This window comes from Peromyscus leucopus, chromosome 2 (genome assembly GCF_004664715.2).
Source record: "Peromyscus leucopus breed LL Stock chromosome 2, UCI_PerLeu_2.1, whole genome shotgun sequence".
Classification (NCBI taxonomy): Eukaryota; Metazoa; Chordata; class Mammalia; order Rodentia; family Cricetidae; genus Peromyscus; species Peromyscus leucopus.
The window spans coordinates 58,366,842-58,379,365 of record NC_051064.1 but is presented as its reverse complement, the minus strand read 5'-3'; the positions used below and the strand labels follow the sequence as shown (position 1 = coordinate 58,379,365).

Here is a 12,524-nt window from a genome sequence, read left to right as displayed (position 1 = left end):
GGGTCACATGTCCCCCTAAGTGACAGGGAGCAATGAGTCTGAGGGGCTGGCCTTCCAAACCCGCCATTTCCTCTACTCCTGATAGGGGAGAGGCTTAGAGGAAAACAAAGTTTGGGGAGGGAAGGCATCTATTTCCTCCCCCTTGATGGGACCTAAAGATGGATGTGAGACCTCCCAATTCATGTCCTAAGAAGTGCAACAGATAAATCTTTCAGTGTTCCCTAGTCTACAGGTGGTGTCAGAAGGTTTGTGGGCCCAGGCTTCCTCCATGGAGAACGGAACAGCCAACAGCACCAAAGATGAGATGAGTGAGCAGCAGGGAAGGGCAGCCACATGGCCCCAGGTCCCACTGACATCTGGGAGCTGCTTAGACTAAGGGCCTAAGCAGAGGATTGTGGGTTCCCACCTAAGCCACAGCCAGTGGTGAACGAGAAGCTAGTGGAGAGGCAGCCATAGGGACCCCCATGAGAGGCAATAGTAATACCCAGAAGTACAGAACACCACCTCTCACCAGGGCCAGCACATTCAGGGAGTTCTGTTCTTGCCCTCCCCCCTCCTGCCCCAGGGTAGCCTCACAGGACAGGGAACTCCTGAGGATCTGAGAAGGCAAACCCAGCTCCCCTTCCCACCCAAGGCCTACCGCCACCACCACCACCACCACCAAATAATAATCCTAAATCAAGCCAAAGGCACAATGGGGTGCACGCCTTTAATCCCAGCTGTCAAGGGGCAGAGGCAGGTGGATCTCTGAGTTCAAGGCCAATCTGATCTACAGAGTGAGTTTTAGGCCAGTTAGAGCTGCATAGAGAGGTCTTGTCTTAAATGACAACAAAACCCCATAAAAAACAAGGTTCACCGACATGAAGGGGAAGTGACGTTGGAACAGGTCTGAGCACCAAGTCAGAACACAGCCTGGACTTGGCAACCAAAGCGACAGAAAAACACAGAAAACCTCATTAGGGAGACCCCTACCTGGCAGACCAGGGTGACACAGCCCAGCTGCAGGGGACTGCAGATTAAGGAAGGCTTTCCCTTATTTGAGCTGTGAGTATTTCGATGCTTCCACTAAAAACCAGACCTTGTGTGACAAGGAGTGTCGGTGGAGGAGGTTAGTGACTGACCGCTCTCTTACAGGCTTGTCCCTCTCTGGTGTGCTCTTGAGAGACCGAGCATGCTAACATTGACTAACTAACCCCCACCCCCGTCCCACTCCACCCACCCACTCATATATACACGCTGAGCAAGGTTTCTCACAAGCTCTGCCGGGAGATGAGGAGATCGAAGGTTCCAATGGACCGAGAGGACAGATGCTGACCTTGAACTTGTGATCCTCCTGCCTCAACTTCTTGAGTACTGGGATTGTAGGTATGTATCACCATGCCTTGCCTTACTGCTCCTCACCGCACTGGGGATCAAACCTAAGGACTCACGCATGCTAGGTGAGGGCTCTTTACCAACTGAGTCTTTCTTTCTGTCCTATACTTAGTTTTAAGGGTTCCTGGCACCTGAAAGATTAAAGGGCTGAGGAGGCAAAAGCTTGGGGCAGCACTAAGCAGGCATCCATGTCTGTCTTCTGAACAGATTAGCAAAGGGATGAACAAAGGGAGAGCTTCCTGTTACCCAGGAGGTTTAGCCAGGACGCACAGGTATGTGAGAAAACCAGACAGATGTGTCCCATAGTTCAGCTGCTTCTTCTTCCCCATGCCCAGTCAGCCCTTCCCAACCACCTCATCTGTGGCCAGCACTAGACACATGCAAACAGCTATAGGCACTAGGTCAGGAATGTCCCAGAGAAGCACAGTGAAGAAGCGTGTGTACCGTGGAAAGTGACAAGCTCTGGGTCGCCAGGGTGAGCAGTACCAACCTGGGGAGAGAGAAAGGCCCGGTCAGACATGGGAAGCCCCGCCTCAGCTTTTGTCTGGGCAGTCACAGTCTTGGGGGACATATTGCAGAGAAGGAGATGATGCAGAGCCAGGCTTGGACTTGGCTCTGGAGCTCCAGATCTTCCAGCACCCGCACCACACCATCCCAGGCCTTCAGTGGGGAAACCCATGATGGAGCTGGCCTCAAGAACACCGCATCCAGACTTCGGGCCAAAAATCTCAGCAGAAGGGAAACCCGGGGCCTTCAGATAGTGTTTGTGAGAGCGCTGGCCAACGCTGAACATCTTGGCCTCTTTCCTTATCAATTAGAATTGGCTCGCGAGGGAGGCCAAGCGTCCGAGCCAGCGCTGAGCCAGCTCTGAAGCTGGGCCAACCGCCTGCTACTGAGTGCAATCAAAGACAGCCATAAGGCACAGGTCCTGGCAGGGGCTGCAGTGGTAAATAACAGGGCTGTCTGTCATTAGATTGGAGGGGCTACTATGGACTCCTCATTAGCTGACAGGGCCTGGAATCCAAGCAGTTCTGGATAATACACTTCTCAGTCTTTCTCTTATCCCTGCCCCTTTCCCCTCCCTCATCTCTTTCTCTCTCTGTACTGTGTAGGTCAATCTTAGGGGTGATTCCTCAGGAGCTTTTTTGAGGCATTGGCCTGGAATTGGTCAGTGAGCCCCAAGCATACCACTGTCTCCTTGCCCCCCCCCCTGTCCACCTCTGTGGCACTGGGATTACAAATGTGCAACCCCATGGCTCCCCACCCCCACCGTCAGGTTCTGAGAATCAAACACGATTTTTCCTGTTTATGCAGAAAGCACTACCTCACCAGCTAAGCCATCTCCCCAAAACCTGTCTATCCAGGCAGAGCCACCTGCAAAACTGTTGCTCAGTACTCCTCGTCTTCACCTCATTTCTTGTTACTGTGATTGGATACCCTAGCAAAAGCAACTTACAGGAGACAGGATTCATTCGGTTTACAACTCCGGGTCACTGGAGTTACTTTGCTAGGGAGTCAAGGCAGCGTTACAAGAAAGCAGCCAGCCACATTCAATCCGTGGTCAAGAGCGGAGAGCAAGGAGTGAGTAGGCGCGAGAGTGCTCCGCTCACTCTCTCCACTCTTACACAGTTTGGAATCTCTTGCCTGGGGCGTGGTGCCACCCACAGTGGGCAGGTAATGTAGATAATCCCCTGCAGGCAGGTCAACCTGATCTACACAATCCCTCATCAAAACATCTTCTCGGGCGACTCCTGATGGTGCTGGGTCGACTATTGAAGGCAACCACCACACTCCACCTCCATTGTTTCCCCAGCTGAGTGACGGTGCTGCACCTGGGTCCAGGACCTTTCTGTGGTTATGAATGGGGGCTGCCAGTTGCTTAGGGGTCACCATGAAAAGATGTTGGGAGGAGGAAGGAATCTTCCAGAAAAAAAATTAAGGAGGAACATCGCAGAGATTCTGTTTAAGTGGTATGGTAGGGCTGTAAACTGTGAGCTATGAACTGTACGGCTATATACATAATACTATACGGCTGGAATTGGAAGGTGCATGTGAAGTGCTGGATATGTTTCTGTTTGATAATGTCCACTTTGAGGGCTGGGTAAAAAACAACCACGCCTCCAATGGTATCCCAGTATGCCACAAGAAATTAAAACAAAACAAAACTCACTCCAAATATTCTGAACCTAGCATTAACTTCTTTTTAAGTAACTCCATGACATCACCCACCAGGTGTGGATATCGCCCAGGTTCCCAGTGTAGGTCACACAACTGCAGTGGCATCCCCAAACACTCTAAAGTTTGTGGTGGGCTGTCCCACGCTTGGTGCGTCCGGACTGCTTGTGGGTGGTGGTCATGTGGCTGGGCTCTGTGTTGGAAGGAGGGACCTTCAACACTCAGACAGCGGGACCTAGGCAGCCTACTGCCCTGCACGAGGTGAGTGCACCGCTTTCTTGGAGTGTCTCCAGAACCTGCACTTGAACCAGATGCCGCTCTGCAGTCATCTGTACAAACGTGCCCTTGGCGGTGCAGTGGGATCTACATGGAACGTCAGCATGGTTCCCAGGTGGATCCTGTGCTCTGCCTTCCAGGCTAGAATGCTTGAACCATGTGCTGCCCACTGGGATGCCTCAAAGTCAGACTTGGACATCTGCCTAGGGCAACACACAGCCAGCCAGTCTGTGTCAGTCAGAAGCGTCGGAGACCAGCTCCATCATCACTCCCACAGGAATCAGCTCAAACCCACTTCGAAGAATATTTTGAAATGGTCCTTTGCTAACTCCAGAAAGCAGAGACCACGTCTGTCTAGGTCATCCCTGTGTCCCCAGGGACTAGCCGAGTCCTTGGCACTGGTGAGAGCTCAGTAAATATTTACTGAATGAATGAGACAATGATTACTCACAGATCCGTGAGTCATGCCTGTCCCCGTCTCTCCTCACAGAAATAAATGTCTCTATGATACTGGAGAAATCCTAGAGACAATGTTGCCGACTGCCTGTGTGGGGTGGGGTGAGGGGAGGCTGAGCAAAAGATCACAGAGCCTGCACCTGCTTCCCGACAACCAGGAGATCTGAGCTGTGGTCCTAGCTGCCCCATGCCCCATGCCTTTGGGCTAGCCTGAGAGCTTCTGTGAGCAGAGTTGCCTTCCATGATGAAGGGGAGAGAGAACCTCTGCCTCTTGGGGAGGTATGGTAAGAGTGACACAATCCTCGGGAAGGATGGAACAGAGTAGCTACGCATTTCAGCCCCGAATTCCCAGCACAGAGGCCATGAGTTGATGTCACTTCCTTCTGTTATAAGGGATCTATTTTGTAATTTTATACTCCTCCTGCCCATGAGGCCAATGTGGTCTCACTAACAGAACACGAGCTGTACTAGTCCTATTAAAAGAAGCCAGTGTGCAGACATTTCATTACCAGGGTCTGTCGTTCTAGAATCCTCTAGACATTTAAGGGTCCATGTGTGGCTAGAAGATACCAGAGTTGGACATCCAGGGATGGAAGGCACCCAAGGCAAGACCGATCTGTTTCTTTGAGTTGGCACCAGTGCTTAGCCTGCTGCTGAAGACACAGATGCATGTTACTTACTGGCGTTTTGCAGTGTGGCCGGGCAGGTATTGGGAAAACAGCCTGAACGAAAGAGAACACGAGAAGTGAGGCCACCCGGAAACCCAGCTCCAGCGGAGGCCAACCTGGTCCCCAGGAAAGTCTCCCCCCTTTGCCCCCTCCCCATTCTAACTTACACCTTTGATGTTCACCATAGCTCCAGGGGGTCCTGGGGGTCCTGGGGGTCCAGGTAGGCCAGGTGGACCCTGAAGGAAGAAGATAAAAGTTTCTACTGAGTTTGGCAATCTGGGAGTAAGAGGCAGCTCCAGGATATGCCACACACTGGGCTGGAAGCTGGGAGGAGAACCTCTGGAGGCAACCAACATCTGCCTCTGGTCCACTAGTCCCATCCACAGAGCACTTACACATCTGGCCATACTGCAAAAATGTTGTTAACCGTGGGGGAGATAGAGCAACAATGTCATCCCGATTGACACCCACAGATAAGGAGGCCCAGAGAGGGGACACAACCTGCTCAAAGCTTACAGAAAGCTGACACTGGAACCCAGATTTTGGGTCCCAGAGCAATGCTCCATTAACGTCAGAATTCATGGGGCTGTGTGCAGGAGGGAAGAGGGAACACCAGGGTCCTAGGATACTCTGATCCCTTTCTCCTTCCTTCCCCTCTCCATCTGATATCTGCATGGGGGAGACTGAAACTCTCCTGAGCATGAGATGGGTGCAGGGCTAAGTGTGAGGATCTTTGGAAGTAATGATAGAGAAAGACAACAATCCTGAACATGTATTCTGCAAACCCCACTCACTGAACCCCATGGGTACTGGACCCTCTCTAAGAGGGTCTGATCAGTACTTCAGCTCCAGGACATGTGACATGGGGGAAGTGGCCATAGGACTCACCGGCATCATGATCCCTCGATCTCCTTTGGCACCCTTGAGACCATTCAATCCTGGGCGACCCTGAGATGCACACAAGACACCTTAGTGAGCTCTTGCTGTGGGCAGCCTGGCCACCACATGCCCCATCCTTTAGTCTGGGGACCACTGATACCTACAGGTCGTCCCGGGAGGCCAAATTCTCCTTTGTGTCCTGGTGGTCCTTTGGGTCCCTAGAGGCAAAACAAACGCCAGTAGCAAATGACAGAAACTCAGGCTCCAGAGATCTGGAATGCCGGGCTTGCTTTTGTAATCCGTGAAGCAGGGATGGGAGGAAGGAACAGGAGCAACAATCCTGAAGTACCCATCCGCCTGTCTCCTGTCTCTCCCCAGCTAGAAGTGTTCGCTCAGGCCTTCAGCTCTCCCCGTTCTTCTGAAGGCTACATACGCAGGACCCAATCCCTCAGGCAGGGTGAACGACACAGCAAGAAACCAGCAGCTCAGTGCCTCAGGTCCCAGGTGGCCACATGCTAGGCTGGTTCAGAACATAGAACTTTGCCATTGGTCACACATTCCTGGGTTCCCACGTCCTCTGTTCTGACTACTGTAGCCTATACCAGTTTGTCCAGGAAACGGCTTCAGGATGTGCTTCCTGACCTGCTCCTACTCATTTTGAGGCCTAGCCTCAGCATGGTGCCCCCCCCCCCCAGTCCTCCTACAGAGTCCCTGACCCACGCTATAGGGTCCTATTTTAGCAATGGTTTTCTGGGTTCACATACTTCTTGAATCACTGCCCTGATCCAAGCTCCCCGCAGGAATCACTTTGCCTACTGGAGCCTGAAGAATGGTAGCTGTGATTATGTCGGGGGGCCTCAAGGCCCTCTGCCCACCACCATTAACATGGGCAGCATGCTCTAAAAGATGAGAAGGAAGTTCTGCATTAAGACAGGGTCCGCATGAAAAATCTCGAGTCTGTGTTACTCTTAGGGAAGGGACAAGCAAACACTGAGGGCGTTTCCAGGGTATGGGCCACTTGGTGGGTGGTTCTTTGGAACACTTCCCAAGTGCGCATGTACGCGGGGTGTCCTGGGTCTCATTAAAGTGCTGATCAATGGGGTCTGAGCTGCTGTCTGGGCGGGGGCCGGCAGCTCTGCATTTTCACGAAGCTCCCAGGTGATGTCAGGATGCTGATCCACGGACCACACTTTGAGTCACCAGCCTTAGCCTATTGGTAAAAGAGTTGTAAGCCCCTCTGGTCTCTCAGGGCCACAGTTAGCCCAGATGGAAGCATTATGCAAATTAAAAGGTGCCCTTACTGCCTGTGTTTGGCAAGCTGTGCACAAGCTGGCCTTCAGTGGGATGCCCGCCACAGCCATCTGCAGCCGCCTGCTGGCCCACTACTAACTGTTTGCATTTCCCAGAGAACTGGAGGTTACTGAGTGGTTAACCAGTTGGGAACAAGACTCTCCCATCTGCCTTCACTCTCAGCCCTGGGACTCTACATTCAGTCTTTGCTGCCTGACTTCAGGGACCCAAAGCCTCCGAAGGTTTTCTGAAGGATGTGCTTGGAGCACATAGGGGTTCACGTGAGCGTGACTCTTTCTTCCACAGTCTAAGATCGGCTTCAGTCAAACAGACCCCCTGTGCAATTTGACAGTCCCGGGACAGTCCATGGTGCTCCAATAAACGAACACACAAACAAATACATAATAAATAAAGGGCAGCTTATCTTTTGGAAGTTGTGGGGTGGGGAGAATCTGGATACAGGGCAAGCCAGGTTGGCCTCAAGACTCTCACCTGCCTCTTTCTTACACATTGCTCATCTTCTTTGGGACCTTGTTTCCTTGTCTATAGACTGGAGTTGGGGGGTTATGTGACCACACCTGAGGCTGAAATGAGATGTCCCCCAGGAAGCTTAGACAGTGCCTGACCCACAGCGATGGTCCACACCTGCACTTTCGTCATTTCAGGGGGGACGCATGACTGGGAAGTTCAGGGTTCATTCTTGGGAGAAATAACTCAGAAGCGCTCATAAGTCCAAGTGTGCTACCTGTTTCTAGAGCAGCAAAGCCAAGGAGCCTCTAACCCTGTCTAGCCTGAGTCCAACCATTCAGCATTCAGATGGGCAGACTGAAGCCTAGAAAAGGGGAAAGAGAGGAGGGCGTGTCCCAGCCCCACAGCAACAGAGCAGCAGACCCAGCACCACGTGAAGGTCCTTGTGGGACTCCCTGGCACCTGACAATCCTCACCAGTTCTCTTCTGCTCCCTGGACACACAGCTACCCATCTGAGTCCCCCCAAGAATCTGAGTTCTGACCAGCAGAACATGCCAGAAGTGATGATCGTTATCCTTTACGGTCTCTTCCACTCTCTCCAGTCTCAGCCTGCCAATTGGACAGTTCATGTGACCTTGAATCCAGAAGATACTGGAGTCACTGCTTGGAGGGGAGAGGTCCAGCAGGAACTGGCCACAGTGGATTGTGTCAGAATGAGAAATGGGATGCTCCTGTGTCCGACCACTGAGTGATTGTGTGTTGTTATTTAGATTTATTTACTATTATATGTAAGGGTGTTTTGCCTACATGTATGCATGTGTACCACATGCATGCCTGGTGCCCACAGAAGCTAAAAGAGGGGGCCAGGTCCCCTGGAATTGAAGTTATGAGTGGTTGATCCACTGTGTGGGCAGTGGGAACTGAACCCAAGTCTTCTGCAAGAGCAGCAGGTGCTCTTAACGACTGAGCCATCTCTCCATCCCTGTTTTGTTTGTTTTTGAGAGTCTCTTGTAGGCCTGGCAACCACTGAGATTTCTATGTCACTGTAGTTCGCCTCCCACAAACACAGACACATGTTTTACCACCTGTCACTATATTACTCTTTGTATTTTCACAAGTAGAACAATTCAATCTGACTGAGCCAAAGCATGAGAAAAGCTTGAAAGCCTAGTTCCAACCCAGCGGAGAGACACCCAGCTTACCATGGGTCCTGGGGCTCCATGCATTCCAGGTTCACCCTAAAACAGGAGACAGGCACTTGTCACTTGGAAGACACTGTTTATGATACACCCAAAGATGGCAAGCCAAAGCGGATATATGCCCTCGGGGTGTGGTGACAGAATTACCTTTCTCCCCTTCACCATTTCCAGAGGAATGTCCCCTGTCAGGATAGCACCCGGCTCGCCCTTCTCGCCCTGCAATGCAGAGAATCTTTTAAAGCCCAGCCTCCTCCTGCCACCTTGTTCAAGGGGTCATTAAGACCTCTCCATTCTGCCAACATGACTTCTCATCTTCAGACCACCCCTCCAGCCCCACCCCTCACTCCAGACCCACCCCTCACTCCAGACCCACTCCTCACTCCAGCCCCACCCCTCACTCCAGCCCCACTCCTCACTCCAGACCCACCCCTCACTCCAGACCCACCCCTCACTCCAGACCCACCCCTCACTCCAGACCCACCCTCACTCCAGACCCACCCCTCACTCCAGACCCACCCCTCACTCCAGACCCACCCCTCACTCCAGACCCACCCCTCACTCCAGACCCACCCCTCACTCCAGACCCACCCTCACTCCAGACCCACCCCTCACTCCAGACCCACCCTCACTCCAGACCCACCCCTCCAACATAATCTTCTGCTGGAGGACATAACAGCCTCCCATGTGTTGTCCGGTTAACTGTCCAAGTGTACCCTCAAGGGCTCTAACTGAGAACAGATATGTACTCTCATTCTCAGACCCCGATCTTGTCCCAGGACAGCCATCTATCGCTTGCCATAGAATGCCCTTCCAGGAACCCCTGGCTCCTGACATATTTGATAGTGTGCTTTCCTAATGACTTGAGATCTGTCTCCACCAAGGATCCTTATTGTTGTTCAAAGAGCTGAAATCAGGAGAGACAAAGCTGTAAGCATGGCGCCTCTCTCCACACAGGAGCCACCTGTCTCAATGTATAACTAACTGTCCCCCATTCTCCAAGCCTCTGTGAAAACACCTCATGGGTTAGGCAGAGCTATCCTAGATGCCAAGAAAAGGATGATGGGAGCCTAGGGGTTAAGGATGCGGGATCCTGCTCCTAAATCCTGTCCTCAATAGGGTCATCTACTATCCTGAGACTTCCCGAAAGACATGCATGAAGAGAGCAAGGCCAGGTGGAGAAAGTGGCATGCTTCTAGGCCTCCACACCAGCCCTGGGGAACCATGGGCCGGCCATAGAACAACCTCTTTTCCACAGTTGGAAGTGGCCAGCTGGGTACCAAAGTGAGCAGAGACGCCCCTCTCTCCATCCCCCAAAGCCCGTAGCTGATGGTGGGTCTTACCACGTTGCTGGCAGGGAAAGGCAGTCCTGAGCAGCAGGAAGATACAAGCCCAGAAGCATTAGAGGCAGAGCAACAGGAAGCGCAGTTGCTGCAAGGCTGGAGCAGAGCTGCCTGGTGTCTGTCCCAGACATTCAGAGCAGCAGAGGATTAGGGGCAGGAGCAGCCTGTAGGATCTAGAGTCTAGGTCCGCCTCCTTTGCCACGTAGAAAAAGGAACATTGAAAGCAAGAAGTGCCAGAGCCAACTCAACCCCATCCCTCCTCTGCAAGCCTGTGACATCGAAAGCATCCCAGGCTCCATCACTCTCCCATGCTCCCGAACTTTACCCCATGCATTGAGCTCTCCAAGCCCTAGTGTTGAAGGCCAGCCGTCTGAGCGGCCTCTTTCCTTGTCCTGGGGGCAATGAGGCCCAACTGGGACAAAGGCCCAGAGGAAATCCCAGTCCCCACTCCTCTCAGAGAAGACCCTCCTTCTAGACTTCCCCGGGAGGCGTAGCCCACTCTCTGCAGCTTCTGAGATGGCAGGGTACTCTGCCCTGTCTCTGTCTTCCTGTAATACTTGGTATAAGAAACTGCTGGGCCCCTTGGGGAGCAAAAGATGAGAGTGAGATAGCACAGGAATGGGTGTGGGAATAAGTGAGTATAGTCCAGTCATGGTCATCTACTCATGGGCGCTCCTGTCCTCCTCCATGAAAACCTACCAAGGAAGTGGATTGTAACGGCTGTGAGCGGGTACAGAGGGTGGCTCTGAGTCCCAGGGTTCTCCAATAGTGCCCTGTGTGACATTTACTTCAACTACTCGATGTCTAACTTACAATCACCACATATTGGAATTCATTTCATTCATTGATTGTACATTCTTCCAACCAGCAAGTGTTTGGGATGACATTTGTGGATCAGACTCTGTACTCATCCCAGAGTTCCAGAAAAATCTTTTCCAGGAAGCACATATGATATCCAGGAGACAAGACAGGTCAGCATGTGAGAACAACATTGAGCTATATTCTTTTTTCAGATGGGGAAGGGTGGAATCAACAATGCCCTTCAGCTAACACTGTGAGATCACAGAAGTCATCAACTAGAGGGTGACTGTGAAAAGGCACAGGATTCTTTTGGGTTGTAAAAAAAAAAATTCTATGGGCTGAAGAGATGGCTCAGAGGTTAAGAGCATTGGCTGCTCTTCCAGAGGACTGGGGTTTGATTCCCAGCACCCACATGGCTCCTAATAACCTTCATTAGCTTCAGTTACAGAGAATCTGATGCTCTCTTCTGGCCTCTGCAAGTACTGCGTGCATGTGGTGCACAGACATTCATGCAGGCAAAATACTCATACACAAAAATAAAATAAAATAAATTTCAATTAAAGAAAGCATCCTAGAATTAGAGAGTAGTGATGGTTGTGGATCTTCTGAATGTCACCGAATTGCACTGTAGGAACTGTGTCTCCAGGAGGAAACAGCTGGCCAAATAGAACTGGTCAGCAAATTCCATGCACATCCCCACCCAAACACCGACCCTTACCTGTTCTCCTTTTAGACCTGGGAATCCAGGCACACCAGTGTCACCTTTGGGTCCTCTAGGGCCCTGCAAAGAATTGTTGGAGGGCACGGTGTTGATGGTTCAAAGGTTTTGCACAAAAAGAAAACATCTCTGTTTCTCTCTGTCTCTGTCTCTGTCTCTGTGTCTCTCTGTTTCTGTCTTTTCTGTCTCTCTCTGCCTCTGTCTCTGTCTATCTCTCTGTCTCTGTCTCTCCCTCAGAACAACCACTTATCAGGCAGACAGAAGCCATGATTAGTCTGATCTTTTCCTAACCTTAAGAAGGTTGGAGGACGCTGGGGACAGACGGCAGCACTGAGCGTTTGAGACCCAGAGAGCCCATGCTGATGTGGAGGGCGAATGCTTAAGGGTTAGTCCAGTGGGGCATGTCAGGGACCTGGCCGGGGAACTACCCTAGAAAGGCTGTTCACCCCGAGACAATGCTTTTCCTTTCCAGGCCCCTGTGCAGTTTCCACAGTCGGGGCTGAGGTTCCGCAGTGTCAGCCCCTCTTTCCTCAGGAGGATCTAACTATTTCTTTTTCTTCTCTCCTGTCTTTCTTTTGGGTGCTGGCCAGAGCCTAAGGATGCTTTTTAAAGTCCCTAATCAAAAATCTGCTTCCCCACTCTTTTTTTTTTAATTAATTAATTTTTTTCCTTGCTCTTTTTCTAAAGCCCCCTCTCACTGTGTGACTGTGGCCACCAGATGGCTGACCTCCATGTTTATCTACTTCTTTCTTCTTCTCCAGGCAGTGAGATTTACAGCTTATCTACTCTGGCTTTTCCTTCTAAATGCTAATAAAATATCCTTGTGCTTCCCACTTGAGTATGCTAATTCTTTTATTAATGAAACTAAGAACCCCATAA

At 51.4% G+C, this 12,524-nt stretch overlaps 1 protein-coding gene across 1 annotated transcript in view; it reads right to left on the bottom strand.

Annotated features, from left to right (window-relative positions):
- The window catches only part of Col15a1 (collagen type XV alpha 1 chain), a 110,692-nt gene that overhangs the window by 16,675 nt on the left and 81,493 nt on the right, over positions 1 to 12,524 (bottom strand). The window contains 8 exon segments of the mRNA XM_028882775.2: positions 1,819 to 1,864; positions 4,962 to 5,003; positions 5,117 to 5,185; positions 5,838 to 5,897; positions 5,993 to 6,046; positions 8,790 to 8,825; positions 8,934 to 9,002; positions 11,646 to 11,708. Of these exon segments, the coding sequence (XP_028738608.1) occupies positions 1,819 to 1,864; positions 4,962 to 5,003; positions 5,117 to 5,185; positions 5,838 to 5,897; positions 5,993 to 6,046; positions 8,790 to 8,825; positions 8,934 to 9,002; positions 11,646 to 11,708 (439 nt within the window).